This window comes from Canis lupus, chromosome 14, assembly GCF_011100685.1.
Source record: "Canis lupus familiaris isolate Mischka breed German Shepherd chromosome 14, alternate assembly UU_Cfam_GSD_1.0, whole genome shotgun sequence".
Classification (NCBI taxonomy): Eukaryota; Metazoa; Chordata; class Mammalia; order Carnivora; family Canidae; genus Canis; species Canis lupus.
In genome coordinates, this window is record NC_049235.1 from 18,596,095 (window position 1) to 18,619,767 (window position 23,673).

The window sequence follows — 23,673 nt, forward strand, 5'->3', positions numbered from 1 at the left end:
TCCAGGGACCTCAGAGGGTTGATAGCCTAATCTCTAAGTCAATGTCTCATGTTTAGAGGTTGTCTCATGTAGGAAATCTAAGCAAAGGCCACCCTATGACATGGCTGTTTAAAGGGGATTGAGTAGAGAGAAGCCCTCTAAAAAATCTTGTAGAGAAGCTGGGCCTGTGAACTAGGAGGTTATTTATGGATAACAGGGATATTTAATAATTTTTCCTCTTCTATTATAACTTTTTCTTTTATGTCAAGCCATTGGTTAAGTCTTGCTAAATGTTGTAGTTCAGTCTTAGCTGAGTTGTGAAGGTTAAGGGTTGGGCCTGTGTCCAAGGCAGTGTGGCCACTTGGGACAGACTATTACCAGATGGACAGGTGAGCTGTGGAAGAGGGAGACAGCAGTGTGGAGCAAGATTAGCAGCAGATGTGGCTTCTAGCAACAGAGACATGCTCATGGACCATGTGAGCATTCCCCAAAGAGTCATAGAAATACTGGTGAAAAGAACCCTGATAGAGAATAGACATCTTGATGACAAGAGAAAGTGGGTTTGAAACCTGGACTATCGGGACGCCTGGGTGGCTCATTGGTTAAGCCTCTGCCTTCCGCTCAGGGCGTGATCCTGGAGTTCCGGGCTTGAGTCCCACATCAGGCTCCCTGCATGGAGCCTGCTTCTCCCTCTGCCTGTGTCTCTGCCTCTCTCTCTCTCTCTCTCTCTCTCTCTGTCTGTCTCTGTGTGTCTATCATTAATAAATAAAATCTTAAAAAAAAAGAAACCTGGGCTATCTAAGTTACTTATAATGAGATATGAAGAAGTAGATAAATAAACATGTATTTGTGAAGTATTTGATATAATCTACGTTAGCATGTATTTCACTTTATAGGCAATGGTTATCTCTTAAAATCCAAGCACTGGAGTGCTGTTTGAGGCTGTTCTAGCTGGTTCAAGTCTATTGCCAAGCTTCTGGGATGGCATTTCTGGCACTGGAAAGTTGGGAACGCATACTGCTACGAGGAAGTCATCTAATAAGGCAGAGGGTATCAGGGTCAGGGAATACTTCCTGGTAGAGCCTATTCAAACTAAGTTGTGTTGAACAAAACAGAATAGCCATATGGAAAGCATTGGATGAAAATAAGGGAATAGTTGACAGACAGAATAGCATGCATGTATGCATGTAGCACAGGTTGAGAATTGAAAAAGAGAAAAGATGGCAGTGGAAAACAGAAGACGGGGAGATGGGCTATAAAGAACAGGTGGAGATAAGACCATGTTGACAGGAAGCAAGAATGGCCAAAGAAATGGATTTATCTGTAAATGGGAGGAAGAGGGCAGAGGGATTTCAAGCTTGTGACTACTTTATTTTCTGTTCTCTTCTCCTCCTGGAGCAAGGAGTTGTGAGAAGGGCAAGGAGTACAAGGAATTGTATGTGTATATGTATAGGTGGAGGGGTGGATGGAGGATGAGAACAAAATGTTTACCTTCCATACATTTTTGTTGATACCAAGTTGAAGTAAGTGGCACACTGGTGCAGCTCCCTTGGTCTGATTTCCAAAAACTGAGGAGGGGCTTTTCTCCACATTCATCTTATTTAAATCTCTGCTTTCATGGTAAAGAAATAATTCAGAATATTCATAAGAGCAATAGAATGAAAACAGATTTTATTGACCTAGATAACCAGTTATGATGTGACTGGTGGATACCAAATGAACATGTTAGCCTGAAAATGCATATTTAAAACATAAAACAGTCAACTCTACTTTGTGCCAAACTCTGTGTGTAGATACATTTCATGCCCTCAAAAAGCCTTGTGATTCATTTAGGGAGACAGAAGCAAAATCTGTGTTTTACAGGTAAGCAAGTAATGTTATCAAAATGCCATGGGAATACAGAGAGGGAATAAAATCATAGCAAGATATGAATAAACGTATTTGAATTAATATAGCTTCTTAAATTATTTCTATCTCATATGCCTGAAGGCCTTCCATGGAAAATCCTAGGTAGAAGGACACTCTTTCTATGTTGCCACCACTCCTGAGTGGACCCGAATAAACAGGTATCACTGGTATTTTAACTTTTTTCTCTGTTCCATATTCCATAGAGATCAGCTTGCCTTCAGCCTGACCAGTTAGACGACACAGGAGGTCTTTGACTTTTTTTTTGCACACATCTGCACTCTGTGAGAGGGAACTTGTATTTTGTGCTTTATTGAAGTATTGCTCTATCTCAGCCTTGCAAACAAGACTATGGAGCCCCTTCTGCTTCCCCAGATAAAAAAGTGTGCTTGCCTGCTTAGACCTGCACATGCTCCTATATTGTCTCTTGAAGTTTCTGTTTAAGGATGAAACATACTTTTCCATGAATTTGGAATCTTCATCTAGTTCTTGATTTTGTGGCCAGAACAGAAGGCAGGCTAAAAAGTAAGGGTTTGGATATTGATGACTTGGTCCTATGGATAGTAACACTTCTCGGAGCTGTTTTTTCAGTATGGGAAGTGGTTGAATGAACTTAGAATGGGGTTTTAGACAATTAAGAATAATGTTGGCTAAAATGAAATTTTGTTTCTCCTTTGTCATTTGCTTTTTTGGGTTTTGCTGCAACAGGAAATTATATTTGTTCACTATATTTTCCATGTTGGTTGCAGCCTCTCTGTGATTTGGGTTAAGATATTCCAGGAGTCCAGAAAACCTATCTGCTCTCAAAGCTTCTAGAGCTTTCCTGCAATTCTCCTCTTGGAGTAACTGGCTCTCTCTGTGCAGTGGACCCGAATCCAAATGGCAGAAAAGTTCCACATATTTCTTGAAACAACGGGTAATTTTCTTGCTTAATGAGATTTCTCCTGTTTCTTTTTGGGTGTTCTTCATTTTCAAAAGAACAAGGTAATCATCAAAAAAGTCAAAACACCTTTTCAAATCTGATTGTAAATTTTCTAAGTAGGATGTGAACTTGTTAAGAGCCAAATAATATTCACATTTTGGATTTGTGGGAATCATTCCCTTTCCTGATAAAAATTCTACCATAGCTTTTTTAGATAATTCATTTTGTTTGAGGAAACAGGGTGTGAGCTGGAGAATCTGAATAGCATAGAGACCAACTTCTATTTCACCAAAAAAGCCGGCTGTGTTGTATGTGTCATATTTTCTTTGCAACGTTTGTTTTGCCCAGGTGTCTGCCCAGGTTTCATAGCCTTTCCGCTCAGTTTGTTCTTGGGATTTTTTGAAAGCTTTTGAGGCATTTTCAGCAGCTTCCAAGAGGCATATTAGATCATTAACTGTAATATCTGTGGAGTTTTTATTTTCATCCAACCACCATTTGATTTGACTTTTGTAGACTTGACCAAGCGTATCTGAAATATATGAATTTTTAGGTGCTTTCTTTTTGGCCTGGTTTGCCCATTCCAGAGCAGTGCCAAAATTCTTCTCTTTAATGTAAAAATATCTTGCTAAGGCCTGACAAATGAACGCATTTTGTGGGAATCGAGTAGCCCCAGCTATCAAGACCTTTTCAATGTCTTCGTTCTGTAAAGCTTCAATTAATGGGGCAAACAAAGTGTCTGTTTCATCTCCATATTCCCTGCGCTGTCTCGTAAGCAGAAGAGTTTGCACATCATGTTGAAATTTTTCTCTTCCTATTCCAGAAACATAGAATAAATTCTCATTTAAGATCTTCAATGCAATTTGGCACTTGTTCAAGTCATAGCTTTCTTCCAGTTCTTTCAGACAGGAAATGGCAATCAAAGGATGAATGATGCGCACACCTGTGTATCTCCCATATTCTGTGACTTCTGTGTTTATCAGAAGTGTAGAATAGGCTCCCATCTTGTCCTCTAGGCTTTCGGGTTCCCAGGGCATACTAGTGTATATGATTCCCAAAAATATTTCACACTGTGATACTGAAATTGTAGACTCAGTGACATAAGAGTTGAGTAGAGCCAGGAAAGAAATGAGTTGTCCTTCCTTGCTGTCAACATTCTGTCCTTTTAGGATATTCCTGACTACCTTTTCTATATACATTTTATTAAAATTGCTTTTCATGATCATGAAGGAATAAAAGTTTTCACAGTTCTTATGTTGCTTTTCAATTTCTTCCAGTTTGGCCTCAAAAGCTCTTTGTTCCTTGGAAGAGAGTTGGTAGGTTAGTGCAACACTGTCTGCTAATTTTGCAGTTTCATCAGGATTCTGGGATCTCATGCAGTTTAAGATAATCACCAGTGTTTTTTCATATCTCAAACCCTTCTCTCCCAAAATGGAATCGATGGCATTCTGTAGCACACAAACATTTTCCTGGTCTTCAAAATCATCCACAAGGAGAAGTACGGGAAAGTAATCTTCATGGCTGGTGGCTTTATAGGTAATCAATTTGGTCACTTGTTCTACAATTTCTTCGAAATCAGTTGTTTTGTTTTTTAACACAGCACATCTAAAGTTTTTCTTTAGGTCCCAGAGAACATTCATGGCCAATGTAGTACCTCCACAGCCTGGATGGTGATAAAGATTGATGATTTTTGCAAATTCTGGCTTAGGAGACTCTGCCCAGCACTTTATCAGAACTTTAAGCTTTTCATAACTATCTCTTTTGACAAAAGCTGAAGAATAGTTTTCAGAAGAAAAATAGAAGTTCCACCAGGATACTTTGCCACCTCGATAAAAGTGTTCCTCTTTTAATTTCTTAAATTCTTGGAATTTAGATTTATCTTTCTCTATGTCTGTGTCTTTACATTCATTTTCACAGAGGATTTCCAGTGCAGTCAAGATATCCTCTTCCTTTTTCTCTAAGATAATCGAAGAAAATCCATGGGAGGGCAAAAATCTTCTTAGAGACTGAGTCACTGGTTTTAGTTTAAGGATAGTACTGTTTATCAGTTCTAAATTTAAAGTGGAAATACTGTGGTTTGTTAATTCATCTGCTATTGTCAGTCTGGTTTGTAGCAGATCTTTCCATCGTTGATAAATATGTGAGTTTACACAGATACACAGTATATTTTCCATTCCTTTGAGAGCTTGGTAGAAAGCACAGAAAGTTTCAATGAGGGGATCTCCTGGGCTTTCCACTGGAGAGAGCAATAGAAACACAACCAAAAATTTCCCTCTTGTCATTATATTTTCATCTGTGAGAAATAAAATCAGCTTCCTGACTTCAGAAGCTCTTTCTCTGTGCCATAAATGTGGTTCTAGAGGCTTATAGCTCTCGTTTTTCAAGTCTGACCTGCCATTGCAGAAGATCCAGCTGGTCTGCTGGTAAAGATTCAAACTAGAAATTTTCTCCCTTATGTTGTTTGTCTTTTCTTCAAACTGATTTGGAAAGTGAAGGTTTGCTATTCGGCTTTTTTTGTAAGCTTTGACCACCCCCTTGCTTACAGATTCAGGATCAAACTCCAGCACAGCAAACAATTTCATTTCCTTTAGAAAATCTAAGTTCTTTGTTTGATTTGGATGGCATTTATTTGTCACAAGAATGTACCAGTTGTAGTAGGAATTATCCAGTGAGTCTCGGTTGCCTATGAGGAGTTTAACCAACTTTTGTCCTTCACTCTCCTTCCTATCTGCCTTCATCTCGTATTCTTCTTCAGCCTCTTTTCTAGATGCTACTACTGACGTTAGATTTTGTAAAAATGCTTTTAAATTTAATTCTCGTTGCTTGACATTGGCCAGGATATCCTTACTGCTGGGCCCATCTCTCACAAACAGTGAAAGATCTTGGTTTGGTTTCCAGGTTTCACTTTTACAATTTTGCATTCTAATTAAGAAATACTTTTTTTCACACACAGAATGTTTTGGAATAACATCTACTTCAATGACAAATCTGTCAGACAGTGTATTGTTCTGCAGTAGGACTTCCACAAACCTTGGCTCCCGAATGCACTTCTTGACTTCATTGATCTCGCTTTCTTCAAAATATTGTCTGATCATTATATTGAAGTGGTCAATGAAGGCATCCTTATTGGCGACTTTCACACCAACAATTTGTCCGTGAGGTCTGTTCTTGACTCCAAAATGGATAGTGCCATTGGTGCGAGAATTCATACAAGCTGATGCAAATCGGAAGACTTCATTGCTAAATTTCATTTTAATGTCCTTTTCTGTGGCTGCTTCTGTATTTGTGAGGGCTTTGAACTCATGTATTGGGTCTATGAGATTGAGTGGGCCAGTTTCAGGTTGTAGAACACTATTTTCTATGTAACAATGGCTGTTATGGAACTGATCGAAAGGATATGGCATACAAGTCAACTGTTTAATTCCTAGCTTATCCTCATTTTGGTCTTCAGCGGTTGCTCCCTCATTTAATGCATCTTCTTTCATAAGAATTGATTCTTGCTCTTTTGTATCTCTGGCCTCTCTGAGATCATGATCAATATCGGATAACACTGATTTTTGCTCTTCCTTTTTCATCTGTTGTGGCTTTTTTGGGTGTTCCTTTTTGGAGGGTTTTGTATGATCTAATTGTCCAGAATCCTGATTGTTACTTTCAGAGGAACTGTTATTCAATTTGTTATATTTACGTTTTATCAAAAGTGCTGAACCCCATGGTAGCCCCATTTCTCTAAGGTCCTTCTCAGTTAATTCCTGCAGGACTAATCCAGTTACCTCTTCACTGAGCAGAATCTGCCCATATTTTTCATCAACATTAAGGTGTTTGGTCACCCATTGTTTCACATGCTCTTTGGTCCAGTCATCGACCACTTCAGGTAGATTTACTTCCTCATTCATTTCAGCTTGCAGTTTTCTTCCTTGGAAAAAGTAATACAATAAGTATTTTAGTATTATACTTTATCATTGAAATCACATAGCCACTTATGTAGTTTGATATAAACAACATATATAAAATACTGTTCAAGGCTGACTCTTAAAATTACTTGATATTTTAAAAAAATTTTATAGAACTTATACATTACACAAAAAACAAATAATCTAATTAAAAATGGGCAGAAGACATGACTAGACATTTTTCCAAAGACATACAGATGGCCAACAGACACATGAAAATATGCTCGTCATCACTCATTATCAGGAAATGTAAATCAAAACTACAATGAGAAATAAGATGAAGATGGCAGCAGAGTAGGAGGACCCTAGTTTTGTCACATCCCACAAACACAATTGGATAATATTAAATTATCCTAAATACTCCAGAAATCAACCTAAAACACCAGAATACACATTTTTTTTTCAAATGCACACTACATTCTCCAGGATAAATCTACTATTAGGTCATAAAACAGGCCTCAACAAATACAAAAAGATTGGAATCATACCATATTCCTTTTCTGACCATAACACTATGAAGCTAGAGCCAGCCACAAGAAAAAAAATTGGAAAGATCACAAAAACATGGAGGTTAAACAAGCATGCTACTAAACAATGAATGCGTTAACCAAGAAATCAAAGAAGAAATTAAAAAGTACATAGCAAAAATGAAAATGAAAACACAACCCTCCAAAACCTTCTAGATGCAGCAAAAGTAGTCCTAGGAGGGAAGTATACAGCAATACAGGCTTACCTTAAAAAGCAAGAATAATCTCATATAAACAATCTAACTTTACACCTAAAAGAGCTAGAAAGAGAACAACAAACACAGCCTAAAAGCCAACAGATGGAAGGTCATAATAAAGATTAGAGCTGAAATAAATGATACAGAAACTAAAAACACAGTAGAATAGATCAATGAAACCAGGAGCTGGTTCTTTGAAAAAAAAAAAAAAACTAATAAAATTAATGAATAAAATAAACATTTAGCCAGACTTATCAAAAAGAAAACAGAAAGGACCCAAATCATTTACCATGATCAAATGAGATTTATTGACCTGGGTTCAATATTTGCAAATCAATCAGCATGAACGTCACATTAACAAAAGAATAAATAACTGGGGTACCTGTGTCACTCAGTTGGTTAAGTGTCTGACTTTTAATCTTGACTTAGGTCATGATCTCAGGGTTGTGAGATCCAGCCCCACATAGGGCTCTGAGTTGGGTATGGAGCCTGGCTTAAGACTCTCTCCCTCTGTCCCTCTCCTCCCCCAAAAAGAAAAGAATGTCTACATACCATATGATCATTTCAATAGATGCAAAAAAAATAAAATAAAATAAAAGCATTTGACAAGGTACAACATTCATTGTTGTAGAAACTCTCAACATGATAGAAACTCTCAACAAAGTAAGTTTAGAGGGAACCTACCTCTCAATATATAAAGGCCATATATGAAAAACCCACAACTAACATCATCTTCAATGCAGAAAAACTGAGAGCTTTTATAACATGGTCAAGAACAATGGGGGGATATACACTCTCACCACTATTATTTAACATATACTGAAAGTCCTAACCCCAGCAATCAGACAACACAAAGAAATAAAAGGGATTCAAATCTGTAAGAAAGCAATAAGACTTTCACTATCTGCAGATGACATGATATTCTCTATAGAAAACCTGAAAAATTTCACCAAAAAACCCCTGCTAGAATAAATGAATTCAGTAGAGTTGCAGGATACAAAATCAACATACAGAAATTTGTTGCATTTCTATACAGCATAATGAAACAGCAGAAAGAGAAACTAAGGAACTAATCCCATTTACAACTAAAACAATAAGATACATAGGAATAAACCTAACCAAAGAGGTGAAAAATCTGTTACTCTGAAAAGAATAAAATGCTGATGAAAGAAACCAAAGGTGATACAAAGAAATGGAAAGACATTCCATACTCATGGATTGGAAAAACAAAGATTGTTAAAATGTTGACACTACCCAAAGCAATCTACACATTTAATGCAATCCCTATCAAAATACCAATAGCATTTTTCACAGAACTGGAATAAATGATCCTAAAATTTGTATGGAACCACGAAAGACCCCCAATAGTCAAAGAAACCCTTGTAAAAGAAAAACAAAGTTGGAGGCATCACAATCCTGGACTTCAAGTTATATTACAAAACTGTAGTGATCAGTATAGTATGGTACTGTCACAAAAATAGACACACAGATCAATGGAACAGAATAGAAAACCCAGAAATGAACCCACAACTATATAGTCAGTTAATCTCCAAAAAAGCAGGAAAGAATACCCAGAGGGAAAAGTCTCTTAAACAAATGGTACTGGGAGAACTGGATAGCTACATGTAGAAGAATGAAGTTGGGTCACATTCTTACCAAACAAAAATAAATTCAAAATGGATTAAAGACCTAAATATGAGACCTGAAACCACAAAAATCCTTCAGGAGAACACAGGCTGTAACCTCCTTGACATCAGCTGTGGCAACTTCTTTCTAGATATGTCTCCTCAGGCAAAGGAAACAAAAGTAAAAATAAACTATTGGGACTTTATCAAAATAAAAAGCGTTCACATAGTGAAGGAAACAATCAACAAAACTAAAAGACAACCTACTGAATGGGAGAAGATATTTTCAAATGACATATCAGATAAAGGGTTAGTATATAAAACACAGAACTTACAGAGCTGAACACCCAAAAAATGAATAATCCAGTTAAAAACAGGCGAAGATATGAATAGACATTTTTCCAAAGAAGACATCCAGATGGCCAACAGATATGAAACAATGCTCAACAGCATTGATCATCAGGAAATACAAATCAAAGCTACAGTGAGATATCCCCTCGCACCTGTCAGAATGGTTAAAATCAACAACATAAGAAACAACAGGTGTTGGTGAGGATGTGGAGAATGGGGAACTCTCTTGCAGTGTTGGTAGGGATGCAAACTGGTGTAGCCACTCTGGAAAACATACGGAGGTTCCGCAAAAAGTTAAAAATAGAAATACCCTGGGATCCCTGGGTGGCTCAGTAGTTTGGCCTGAGGCATGATCCTGGAGTCCCAGGATCCAGTCCCTCATTGGGCTTCCTGAATGGAACCTGCTTCTCCCTCTGCCTATGTCTCTGCCTCTCTCTGTGTCTCTCATGAATAAATAAATAAAATCTTAAAAAAAATTAGAAATACCTATAATGCAGCAATTGCATTACTAGGTATTTACCAAAAGAATACAAAAATACTAATTCAAAGGGATATATGCATCCTAATATTTATAACAGCATTATCTATAATAGCCAAACTATTGAAGCAGCCCAAGTATACATTGACTGATGAATGGATAAAATAAGTGGTGTGTGTATGTGTGTATATATATATATATGTATATATATATACAAACACACATATATATGGTGTTCTCTTAACATTTCTGAAAATTAATTTTGACTTAATATGTTCTCCATGTTAAAAAAGAACATTTCAGATAAGACTAAAATCTCTTTTTATCATATCTGTGATCCCAATCTCTTTCTCCTACCCTATAGGAATGCTATTCTTAATTTGGTAATGTTCTTATATATATAATATATATATAAAATGAAATATAGCTGCCATCAAAGAAATTGAAATCTTGCCATATGCAACAACATGGATAGAGCTAGAGAGTATTATGTTAAGTGAAACAAGTTAGTCAGAGAAAGACAAGTACCATATGATTTCATTCATATATGGAATTTGAGAAAGAAAACAAATGAGCAAAGAGGGAGGAAAAAGAGAGAGAAAGGCAAATCAAGAAACAGATTCTTAATTTTAGAGAAAAAAATTTATGGTTACCACAGAGGAGGTGAGTGAGGGGATGGGTAAAATAGGTGATGGGGATTAAGGAGTGCACTTGTTATGATGAGAACCAGGTGATGTATGGAAGTGTTAAATTACTATATTGTACACCTGAAACTAAGATAACAGTGTACAGTAACTGGAATTAAAATAAAAACTTTAAAAAACTAATGAGATATCATGTCACACCTCTCAGAATGGCTAAACTCAGCAATATAGGAAACAACAGGTGTTGGTGAGGATATGGAGAAAGGGGAACCCTCTTATAATGTTAGTGGGAATGCAAACTGCTGCAGCCACTGTAGAAAACAGTAAGGAGTTTCCTCAAAAAATTAAAAATAGAATTACTATATGATCTAGTAATCCCACTACTGGGTATTTACCCAAATAATATGAAAATACTAATTTGAAAAGATATATGCACCCCAATGTTTATTGCAGCATTATTTATAACAAATTATGGAAGCAACCCAAGTGTCCATTGATAGATGAATGGATAAAGATGTGATATATATATAAAATGGAATATTATTCAGTCACAAAAATAATGAGATACTGCCATTTGCAACAAGATGGATAAATCTAGAAGGTATAATGCTAAGTGATATAAATCAAAGAAAAATAAATACCATATGATTTCACTCATGTGGATATTAAAGAAAAAAAAAACAAAAGAACAAAGGGAAAAAGAGACAAACCAAATAACAGACTCTTAACTATAGAAAATTCATGGTTACTAGAGGGGAGGTGGGTGGGGATGGGTGAAATAGGTAGTGAGAATTAAGAGTACAATTATCATTATGAGCACTGAGTGATGTACAAAATTGTTGAATCACTATATTGTACACCTGAAACTAATATAATACTCTGTTAAGTATGCTGGAATTAAAATTATACTGTAATTAAATTAAAATTTAAAAACAAACAATTTCAGCCTAAATTATTTATGTGAGACTAACGAAGTTACATATTTTGCTGAATTGCAAGAACTCAATATCCCGGAACACCCTAGAGCAGGGATTCTCAACTTTGGCTGAGCATTAGAATCACCTGGGGCTTCACATTCTGAGATTCTAATTGGTTGAGGGAATGGGAGTGGAGTTCAAGCATTAGTGTTTTTAAAAAATTTGTCAGTGTCATTTTGTTGTGCAGATGAGTTTGAGAGCAGTTCTCAAAATGTAATCTCTAGATCAGCAGCTCTTGGGAGCTTGGTAGAAATGTCAGGTCCCAGTCCAGACGTAGTGAATCAGAATTTAAAAGGGAAAATAAAGTGACTTCTTGGTGGGAATGTGAAATGGTGCAGCCACTCTGGAAAACTGTGTGGAGGTTCCTCAAAGAGTTAAAAGTAGACCTGCCCTACGACCCAGCAATTGCACTGCTGGGGATTTACTCCAAAGATGCAGATGCAATGAAACGCCGGGACACCTGCACCCCGATGTTTCTAGCAGCAATGTCCACAATAGCCACACTGTGGAAGGAGCCTCGGTGTCCATCGAAAGATGAATGGATAAAGAAGATGTGGTTTATGTATACAATGGAATATTACTCAGCCATTAGAAACGACAAATACCCACCATTTGCTTCAACGTGGATGGAACTGGAGGGTATTATGCTGAGTGAAGTAAGTCAATCGGAGAAGGACAAACATTATATGGTCTCATTCATTTGGGGAATATAAATAATAGTGAAAGGGAATACAAGGGAAGGGAGAAGAAATGTGTGGGAAATATCAGAAAGGGAGACAGAACATAAAGACTCCTAACTCTGGGAAACGAACTAGGGGTGGTGGAAGGGGAGGAGGGCGGGGGGTGGGGGTGAATGGGTGACGGGCACTGAGGGGGGCACTTGACGGGATGAGCACTGGGTGTTATTCTGTATGTTGGCAAATTGAACACCAATAAGAAAGAAATTTATTATAAAAAAGGGAAAACAAGAAAGTGAAAATATTATATGGGTAAGTGGATTAAAAGCATTATCAAGCAAAACAAAAATATTAAACTATAATGAGAAAATACAAACATTTCAAAAGATTTGTAATTTTTTTAATGAAAGATTTAAAGATCCTAGGTTTTTATTTACCAAGTCACAAAGTCTAGCCACATTGTGAATTTGACCCATCTGTGTTTGGGGTTTCTTGTAAAAACTTTTCCAGAAGATCTTCTTGAGGTCATATGTGAAGAATGAGCTAAACCAAGGCCTTAGCCGATAACCTTATGACCAGCTAGAGTAGAAATGCATACTAGTCATTTATGGTGTGAAGATCATAAGCACACTAGAATAATTTACCCTGTCTATAGGCATGCAACCGTTGGGCATAGCAGCTTCTGCTTGCTTGCATAAAACTCTTCCTGGTGCCTTAGAGTCCTGAATCCTCTTAGTCACTTTGACTTCATTCTAAAGGACACACTTAGTCCTGAGCCAATTAGCGAACTATGAGCAACTGGCACAATGAACATCATAAACATATTTCAGATAATCAATTCCATTCACTTATAGTGTAGACGGAAGAGATCTTAGAATTAGCATACATATCACAACCAGAGATAAATATCATTTGTTTATTCACTTGACAAATATTTATTGAGCACCTATAAGGCATCAGGCTCAAGAAAACTAGTGGTGACCAAGAGATATGTCAAGTTCTTTCATAGTATTTAGAGTTCAATAGAGAAATTTTTAAAAAGAAAGAACCATACACTGAAACATACGAAACATTTTAGCATGACAAATTGTGATAGTGCTTTGTGTAAGACACAATAAGGGGCAAAGGACTGGGATCTGTGAGGAGAGGAGTATCACTAGGAGGAAAGGGGGACACTGGGCAGGTGAAGTGAAAGCAGAGCTCTGGAGTAGGGTAGGAGCCAGGGAGAGGGAGCAAGTCAGGGGAACAGAATGAAGGGAGTAAGGAATAGTCTACCTGGTGGGATTTCCAAAGGCCTATCTAGTGGGTCCAAGAAGGTGGGTATGGTGGTGCTCTGCAGTGGGCTCTCTGTGCTTCTGTACCCACAGCCAGATGCTGGGCCTGCCAAAGAGAATTCCTGGGCAGAGGGAGTCACTGACCAGGGAATGACTGACTAGAAAATCCTGGATTTTGAACCCGGGAACCTGCAGGCTAATCCCTGATCCTCCTGTCTTCTCTGCAGAATCCTTAAGTGTCATCACAGATAAGAACGAAGGGAGCGTTTCTACCTTACTTGTTTATAAGCACTATATGGAGCTGATAGTATAAGCAGTTATTTTTTTTTTTTTTTTTTAATTTTTTTTTTTTTTTTTTTTTTTTTATTTATTTATGATAGTCACACAGAGAGAGAGAGAGAGAGGCAGAGACACAGGCAGAGGGAGAAGCAGGCTCCATGCACCGGGAGCCTGACGTGGGATTCGATCCCGGGTCTCCAGGATCGCGCCCTGGGCCAAAGGCAGGCGCTAAACCGCTGCGCCACCCAGGGATCCCAGTATAAGCAGTTATTAATAAGTATGTTCCTGGGACGCCTGGGTGGCTCAGTGGTTGGGCGTCTGCCTTCTGCTCAGGGCGTGGTCCTGGGGACACCAGATGGAGTCCCACGTCAGGCTCCCCTCAAGGAGCCTGCTTCTCCCTTTGCCTGCATCTCTGCCTCTCTGTGTATCTCTCATAAATAAAATAAAATCTTTAAAAAAAAGTATATTCCTAATGAAAGATTTTTTTTAAAGGCCTCTAATTTAAAAAAGAAAGATTTTATTTATTTTTTTGACACAGAGATCACAAGCAGGGGGAGTGGCAGGCAGATGGAGAGAGAGAAGCAGTTGAACCTCCTGTTGAACCAGGACCCCAATGCAGGGCTCAATTCCAGGACCTCGGGATTATGACCTGAGCCAAAGACAGACACTTAACTCACTGAACCACGTAGGTTCCCCTAATGAAAGGTTTTTTGAAGTCACTGTGGAGAAAAGGCTGAATAAAAAGTGACTAGTATATTATTTTTAAATTTAGTCTTAAAATGTCTCATACTTTAAGAATTTGCTGAATACTTGCTTTTTATATATTTTAATGTATTTTGACCCCTTTTGTATTGGCTGTCGAAGGGAAGAGGCACTCATGCCCTCAGACACTATTCTCATCACAATTTTTGGTGGCTCCATAGATACCTAGATGATCCTTCACTACACTGGCCTTTCTCCCTCTTGACTGCCTCTCATCCAATGATCTTGACCTCCCCCCAATTCCATTCTTATGGTCACACCATTGACCTTTGCACAACTGTCATGGTTTGAACTGTGACCAACACCCCAAATTCATGTGTTTGTGATAGGTAAAATGGGGTCATTTATGTCAAGGGGTTTTAAAATAGAGCCAAGAAGCCATTAAGGGAGATGGGCCTTTTGCATGTCCTCACTGTGGAATCATGAGCTTTTAAATTGGGCCAATAGAAAATATTTTAAGGACTCAGTCCTAACATTTAAATTTGCTGCTTGCTAGGAAGAGGTTTTACTTAGTGATAGCCTTAGCAATTAGTTCTATTCAATCAAGATTAGCTTTCTACCACCAATACCAATAAAAAAATTCTTTGTAAGCAATGTACATAGGCATTTTCTTTTGCCTGAAAAACCCCTGACTTTTGCTTAGTGGGGTACTATTTGGGTTGCTACCCAAATCTGTGTACTGAAAATTGCAATTCTTTGATTCCGAATAAACACTCTTGCTTAATTATTGCCTCCTGACAAGTTTAGGTTGATGTGACAAAGTCCTAGCCCCAGTACCTTGGAGTGTGACCTTTTTGGACATAGAGTCATTGCAAATGTTAACATGAAAAAGCCATTAAAAAGTGGGCCCTAATTCAATATCTTTACAAGAAGGGGAAATTTAGACACTGAAGGCACACACAGTGAGAATGCTACATGCAGAAGGCAGAAATTGGGGTGATCTATAAACCAAGGAATGCCAGAGATTGCCATAAAATCACCAGAAGCTAAAGGAGAGTCAGGGAATTCATTCTCTTTCACAGCCCACACAAGGAACCGACCCCACCAACATCTTGATCTTGAAGACTCCCAGCCTCCAGAACTGTGAAACAGCAGATTTCTGTGGTTTGAGGCAGGCAGTTTGTGATACTTTGTTATAGAAGCCCCAGTAAACTAACAGAATCACCAATAGCTACAGGCCTTTCAACATCTCAGGTTCAAATATCTCCCTCTCCCCAAGATCTCCTGCCCTTTAGACTCGCTACCCTTATTTATTTTTTTTAAAAGATTTTATTTATTTATTTATTTATTTATTTATTTATTTGAGAAGGAGAGAGAGAGACAGAGAGAAAGACAGAGAGACAGAGACAGAGAGAGAGAAACAGAAAGGAGGGGCAGCGGGAGAGGGAGAGAATCTCAAGCAGAGTCCCCGCCAAAAAACAAGAGTTGGACGCTTAACCACTGAGCCATCCAGGAACCCCTAGACTCATTACCTTTAGTGCTCAAACTCTAGTATTTCTTTAATACCAAGACCTACAACTCACCGGTTTGAGAGATTCTATTACTTCCTCCTCCTGGCCTCATACCCTCACATCTCCTCACTATCTCTCCCTCGTAACTAACTTGATTTTTTTGTTTATTCATTATAATAATATGTTTTCTCCTCCTTCTTCTTGTACTCTGCCTGTGTCAGCTCAGTGGAACATGGCTGGACAATGACCCTCCAGAACTTGACTGGTCTCACTTTAAAGTCATGACCACTGTCCTCCAGTGGGCTGTTAATGCTCTGAGTTAACATGCTGTTTCCCTGATGTATTCACTCTCTCACTGTCCTAAATGGCTCTTGCACACATTCTCCTCTCTCATCAAATCTCCAACATCTCCTCACCATTGTTTCTTTCCGCTGTAACACTGCTTCTTATTGCAACTGGGAAACTGAAGCTATCAGAAGAAAGCTTCCCTGAGCTCTTAAAACCATATTTACCACCTTCCTGGTTCTTGACTTTTCTTCTGTTACTAGGTCCATACATTCTATTTTAGTCTCTGTTCTCTGAATGGACTTTCCAAACCTCTTGCTCTGGAGAGGAGATCTGCACATCTCTGCACATCTCCTCCGGAGATGCTCTCATCAGACTTGCTTTGTCCAGGTCCGTGACACTATCTTCTCTTAGAGTCCTTTCTCACCTTTTCCTCTGGTCACCCCAAAGGAAAAGCTGTAGATTTTCTTTCCTGATTTAGCCAGTGATAATGGCAGTTCCATTAGACTCCAGCACTCTCCAAGAAGCAGCATATGAAGGATTTCCTGCTTATCAGCTACTACATGCCCAGAGACACATGTGTGTATATGTATGTCTAATGTGGGGAAGGTGGAAGGACTCATCCTTGTTATATCTCCCAGAGACACTGCATCCCCCTCATTTTCTTCTTTATTGTTGAATTGTGTCAGGAACCAGAGGAAGATGGGAGCATTCTTCTGAATTTGGAATAGCACTGTCCTCCCTAAATCTGTATTTTTTATCTCTACTTTATCTCACAGGCTCCCCCATTGCTCAAAGATGAAGACTTTTTATAACATCAAAAAATTTCTCAGCTGCTCACTGCTGTGGTGGGAGCTGAGAAGATACATAATGATCTGAATTTACTATATATTTGACAACACTTTCACATGAATTTTGCATTCTGTCAATAATACCAGCATCTTATATAGTCTATGAAACATATTTGGTTGGAGCCATGTATTTAATTCAAGGTGACCATGACATGTGCAAAAACATTTTTCTAATGCTTTGGTATATCTCTGTGGCCCAGTGTTTTCAACCTTGTTTTGGGTGATGATTTGTTAATTTTTATATAGAACTTTAATGTATTTCACTGTTCTGAGGCTTACAAAGTCCTTTCATGAACATTTGATTAGATTTACATCTGGAGTGTTGGCATATTTTTTAAACATGAGGGACATTTAAGTTTGGCAAGAAGCTGCATAGTGTAAATAAAGGGGGAAGGGGCCCTGACCAGGGAAACAATTTCTTGATGAAATGTGTCTCCTTTTAGCCAACCTGTTTTTATTGTATAGGAGCATGACATTAGAACCAGTGTTGTCGGGATCCCTGGGTGGCGCAGCGGTTTGGCGCCTGCCTTTGGCCCAGGGCGCGATCCTGGAGACCCGGGATCGAATCCCACGTCGGGCTCCCGGTGCATGGAGCCTGCTTCTCCCTCTGCCTGTGTCTCTGCCTCTCTCTCTCTCTCTCTCTGTGACTATCATACATTTAAAAAAAAAAAAAAAAAAAAGAACCAGTGTTGTCTTGGTTGGTGTTTGCTTTTGTTTTGATTCTTCAAAAGTAAAGTACATGAAACCTCTGTGTCTAAAATGGATAAGGGTGTTGCTCTGTTTGGAGCTGGGGAGAAGACTTCTACCTTAACTCCTTTATTCTGTTGTGGAAAATTTTTGAACCCTGGAATTTTCCTTATAAGTACTTGATTTCAGGACCCATTCCTTAAGGACTTTTATCTCCTCTCTTTGGGGCTGATCAAGAAGGATCAAACTACCTGCTTTTAGGGCAAGCATTGGTGCTCACTCCCATCTCCAGGAAGCTGGGCCTCCACGCTCCACAGATATCTTTACCTCTTGGAAAGAATGCTCACAATCAGAGACCAGCCGGCCTATGCCTTGTTGTAATGTTCTTCAGAACTGAAACTGCCAAGCAAGGTAGTTACCTTTTCTGAAAATGCATGTTATAATGATATATTTCTTCCCATAGACTTTGTACAAGCTAGTTGTGAAGGAAAGCCTTAAAGAAAATGATTGATCTTTAACTTTTGATATCATCTTGAGTTCTATAGGACAGAGTTTGGCATAGCTGCACATGGTTGCAATTTTCTAAACAGGTTCGTATGTTTCAAGTCCTGATCTCTGATCTACATTCTATTTAGGTCTCTCTAGCTTCATCTCCAGAGTCTTCTACCTCTAGAAATACTCTGCACCATACTCGCTAGAAGGTGTCTTTTTTTTTTTCTTTTAAAGATTTATTTATTCATTTTAGAGAGGGGGGAGGCAGAGGAACAGAGAGGGGAGAGAAACAGACTCCCTGCTGAACTCAGAGCTTGACTCTGCATGATGACCCCAACTCCGAGATCACAACCTGAGCTGAAATCAAGAGTCAGATGCCCAACTGACTGAGCCACCCATGTGCTACTGGAAAATTTCTTTTTAAAGAATTTTGCAGTCAGTGAAAATTACATCTAGTGATATACATATGTGAAAGCAGCAAAATTTCTCCTTTCTTTTAGAATTAATTCATTAGAAAATAGCTCATGTACACTTGAAAATATATTCAATTTCAAAGCTCTGCTTTAGTTTTTAGAATTAGTTTTTAAAGAAAGTTGATGAAGCAGATATCTTTAATGATTAGAAACTTACCAGGACTTTTCTGAAAACTTCCCTTTTTTTTTTTGAAAACTTCCTTTTTATAGCAACAACTTGAAATAAATCTTTATGAGGTTCTTTGGTCTCAATCTGTTAGATTAGTTGCCTTTTCTTAAAAATTTGCAAGTCAGGCAGCCCTGGTGGCTCCGCGGTTTAGCGCCTGCCTTCAGCCCAGGGCCTGATCCTGGAGACCCAGGATCAAGTCCCACGTCCGGCTCTCTGTGTGGAGCCTGCTTCTCCTTCTGCCTGTGTCTCTGCCTCTCTCTCTCTCTCTCTCTCTTTCTCTCCCCCTCTGGCTTTCATGAATAAATAAATTTTAAAAATCTAAAAAAAAAAAATTTGCAAGTCATGTCCATGAAATCATCTATGTATGAGGGAGTAGAGGTATAGGCAGAACAGATCTGTTCCTTTTCCAGTTTTGCCTTTTGTTGAGAATCTGTTACAACAACAACAAAAAATGATATCACAGAAAATTAAAATTCAGTTGATTGTACTGTTGCTTAGAAAGTGTTCATGAGACAGATCCCCTGGCAAGTTTCTATTTGTTTTTTTGTATCTTTTTTTATTGGAGTTCGATTTGCCAACATATCCAAGTTTCTACTGTGAAAAATTTCAAACATATAGAAGATTTGAAAGAGTAATGAAAAGAACATCCTCCACAGAGATGGTGTCTCTTCCTATATTTAAATCCTTTTATAAATTAGATAAACATCCAAAAATATGTTGCAGGCATTTTATCTCCTCCCACATTCCACATTTGATGTGAAGCACATCCTGTAGGTGGCCTCTTCAAACCACATCCCATATCTGATCACCGACTACTACCTCCACCACTATTAACCTGTGCAAGCCCCCACTTCTCTTCTGGATGACACTTATTTCCTTCTTGCTATTATTGATCCTGCTGGGGACTTCTTCAAAATAGCAGCAAGACCCACCCTGTGCAAATATAAATAACACGCCAGTATTCTGTTCAATCCCTCCAGTGGCTTTCCATTTTCCATTTGACTCAGAGTGAAAGCCCAGTTCCTTATTATAAACTATAAGGCCTCACATGACCTGACACCCTGGTACCCCTCAGATATGACATCTTATTTTCATTTCCCTTTCTAAATCTGGTCTAGCCCCCTTGTTGTTTCTTGCAGGCAGAACCTGCTTCTACTTCTGGCCTTGTGCCCAGTTGGTCTCCCAGGGAGATCCCTGGGTACCTGCAGGGCTCCCTCCCTCCCTTCTCTCAGGCCTATCATCTCCTGTCTTCTCATTGAGGCATGCTTGTCCAGGCTGCAGAAAACTTCATTCCATCTTCATTCCCTCCCCTGGTTTCTTTCTTTCTTTTTCCCTTTAAATATATATATATATATATATATTTAGAATTTATCACAATAAAATAATCTGTATACTCCCATATACTCCTACTCATTTATCTTGTTTCTTTTTCTGTCTCCACCCATTATTCTGTCTATTTCATGAAGACAAAGATTTTGTACATTTTGTTCACTATTTTATAGTGCCTAGCACAGAGTAAGCTTCTTAACAAAAATTTGTTGAATGAATAACATTGTCTCATGGTAGGTTAAAATAATGAATTTTTGAAAGCTCTTGAGTTAGCAATGTCTTCTGAGTCAAAGGACCAAAGGCCTTTGCTCATTTCACTAGGGCAATTATTCCTCTTGGCTTGAATCCCAGACAGAAATCTAAAAATATGTTTACTGTGTTGCTCATTAGGCCAGAACTAACTCTAGCTCCAATCATCTGGTCACAAAGAAGGGAAAGGAAATTTGTCAAAGGAAAGAAAACTTAATAAGTATGTTTTCTGCTACCAGTCCTTCTAGGTAACCCAGTTTCATAACATCCTGTATCATTTCTGCTATGTCACTTACAGCTCCCCAAATAAGGCCTAAGGCCTCTCTTCTGGGTCCTTCGTGTTGGGGCTCCTCCATACCTCTGCTGCTCTCATTTGCTACCTGTGCTCTGGAGAGCTGATCTCCTGAGGAGGGTCTTACCCCCTTCCACAGACATGGTCTTCAGATCTGCTGCAATACCTTCTCTTAGCCAGAGTCCTCTTTTAGTAATTGAATTATCTACCCCACTCTCTGGATATCCTAAATACTGAGAAGACAGACTCCAGATTTTCTCTTTTGTTTTAGGCAGTATCACAATTCCAATAAGGCCTAATATTCTACAATTAAAAAAATTTTTTTAAGTAAGCTCTATACCCAACATGGGGCTCAAACTCATGACCCCAAGATCAAGAGTCAAATGCTTTTCTGACTGAGCCAGCCAGGAGCCTTTTTAAATTTTTTTGAAAATGTATTTTCTTTTTTCAAGGCTCAACATTCTAGAAATGAAGCAGCACATCAGGAATTTCCTTCTGCAGTATGTCCCTTTTTCTTACAGCTTTTAGGCTCTATACACACCCAGTGACTCACTGCGTGGGGGAATTTTGTGCTACCTAGTAGATGACCGCTTCCTCTCACTTCTTTTTGTTCAGATTCTGACAATAGGTACCAGAGAGACAGAAGAACCTCTTCTCAGATAAGGTCTACAGAAATTTATTCCCCAAATATGGAGTCTTCTTTGGTGTAGTGGAAAAATCAGCAATACATTGTCTTAAAATGATATATTAAACTCTTTAATAATATTCTTGAACTTATTATAATGTCACAGGTTTCTCAACCCCCTTCTTCTCTCATGAAAGCAATTGTAAACATATGATGATTTGAACCTATCATATTCAATAATACATTTTTAAAAAGATTTTACTTATTTATTCATCATTGACACACACACATAGAGAGAGAGGCAGAGACACAGGCAGAGGGAGAAGCAGGCTCCATGCAGGGAACCCGACATGGGACTTGATCCTGGGACTCTAGGGTCACACCCTGGGCCAAAGGCAGGCACTAAACCCACTGAGCCACCCAGGGATCCCCACAATAATACTTTTAAAATAGTTTATACTGTATCAGTTACAAGAGCATCTGCATATATATGTTGTTGGAGCTAAGTAAAGATCAAAATGACTGGTGTGGACAAATTTTGAGACTGACTTGACATAATTCTTGGCTTCCTAGGGGCCCTCATCTTCCTGTTTTGAAACAATTATGAACACAAATCTTATCAGTAATAACGTTAATTACTGGTAAAGGAGCTATAGGATGCCATTCTCCAGCAACTACTCCAGTTTTCTCTCTTTAGGTATTGAACAAGAAGACCAAATCATCAGAGCCTTTAGGGTCAAGCACTGGTGCCCACCCACCCTCGTCTCACAGGGTTCTCAGAGCACCCCAGATGCCTATGCCCCGAGGAGTTCTGTTCTGCAGGACTTGGGAGGAGAGATACTGTAGAACACTGATGCTAGTCTGGGAGGGCTACACATACCCCGCCTGCAGTTCTGACAAAATGAAACCACATACGAGCAAGTTAAGTTTCATTTCCTGAAGTTAAGTTTCTATTTCAGTTTTTAACCAGATTGCTCTAAAAAAAAGAATGTGAAGGGAATTCTTACAAAGAAAAATAACACTTTGGATGAAGAGTGTTATCTTTGATTAAAGGTAAAGCTTCTAATGACATCTTAAGTTATGAAAGACAGAATTTTATATTATTGCTCATGACCACAAGTTCCTTTACAATCTTTAATGTTTACATTCCCGAACTTTGCATTGTTTCTCTGTTGCCTTTCCTACTGCCCTAATATGACCAGGAAACTTCTCACCACTCATTTAATGGTACATTTCTTTTTATTTTTATTTATTTTTTTGGTACATTTCTTTTTAGAAGAGCATTTACAAAGTTAGCCTCAGTTAAATATGTCAATATGTATTTAATCCATTGATATTTCTAATTACTTTCAATAAATTTACAATCATTTATATATGAACACATGTATTTATATAAAAAGTACAGCTAGAGTTTAGAAATAGCTATCCCACAGGCAGAAAATATAAAAGTTTAATGATGTAATAACTTACCAGGATTTTTTGGAAAACTTCCTTCTTTTTATATCAGGAACTTGAAGCAGTTGATTTTAACCATCGTTTTCTCAATCCTTTCCTAATGGCCAGGAGACAAAAGATTGTTAAGATCCTTTTAAAAAACTAAGCAATAAGTTGTGGAGTTCTCTCTCCTGAGACTCAGACTCCTCTGAGGGTGTGTAAAATCTACAGTGAAAAAGCAGAAGGAGGAAGTAGAAATGTAGAGAGTTTCAGTTTTGCTTAAGAGTGGTTTATTTGGATTTGGAAGGATGTGAAATATCAAAAAGGTAACATCACAGAAAATTATTAAAAAATTGAACCATTGCTTAGAAACTGTTCATCAGACAGAATTTTAAGTCATAAAAGTTATGAAATTGCAGTGAAAGAACACTTACCGAAAAAAAGAAATAAATACAGGGGAGAACATTAAAATCTCAATGTGATCTAAGTGCGTGTTATGGGATGAATGGTGTTCCTCCAAAATTTATACGTTGAAGTCCTAACAGAACAAGACTGTATTCGGAGAAGGGTCTTTAAAGAGATAGTTAGGTTAAAAGCAGGTTGCTAGAGTGGGCTGTAATCTAACATGTCTGGTGTCTCTGTAAGAAGAAATTAGGACACAAATACACAGAAACAGAAAAGACCATATGAACCATCTATAAGCCAAAGTGTTTCTCAAAGTTGTCATATCAGTTTATACTTCATTAGGTAGTAGGTTAAAAGTTTTCCTTATTCTTTTTTTTTATTTTAATG

At 38.2% G+C, this 23,673-nt stretch overlaps 1 protein-coding gene across 1 annotated transcript; it reads right to left on the reverse strand.

Moving 5' to 3' along the window:
• Positions 1–1,625: 1,625 nt before the first annotated feature.
• On the reverse strand, positions 1,626–23,129 carry SAMD9L (sterile alpha motif domain containing 9 like). The gene is made up of 2 exons (XM_038556828.1): positions 22,918–23,129; positions 1,626–6,716 (listed from the first exon to the last, which is right to left on the reverse strand). The coding sequence occupies exon 2, from the start codon at positions 6,694–6,696 to the stop codon at positions 1,939–1,941; it is 4,758 nt and encodes a 1,585-aa protein (XP_038412756.1). The 5' UTR covers positions 6,697–6,716; positions 22,918–23,129; the 3' UTR covers positions 1,626–1,938.
• Positions 23,130–23,673: the final 544 nt, after the last annotated feature.

Coding starts and splice junctions, on each gene's coding strand:
- SAMD9L (XM_038556828.1), bottom strand. CDS start 6,696: ATGAATGAGGAAGTAAATCTACCTGAAGTGGTCGATGACTGGACCAAA.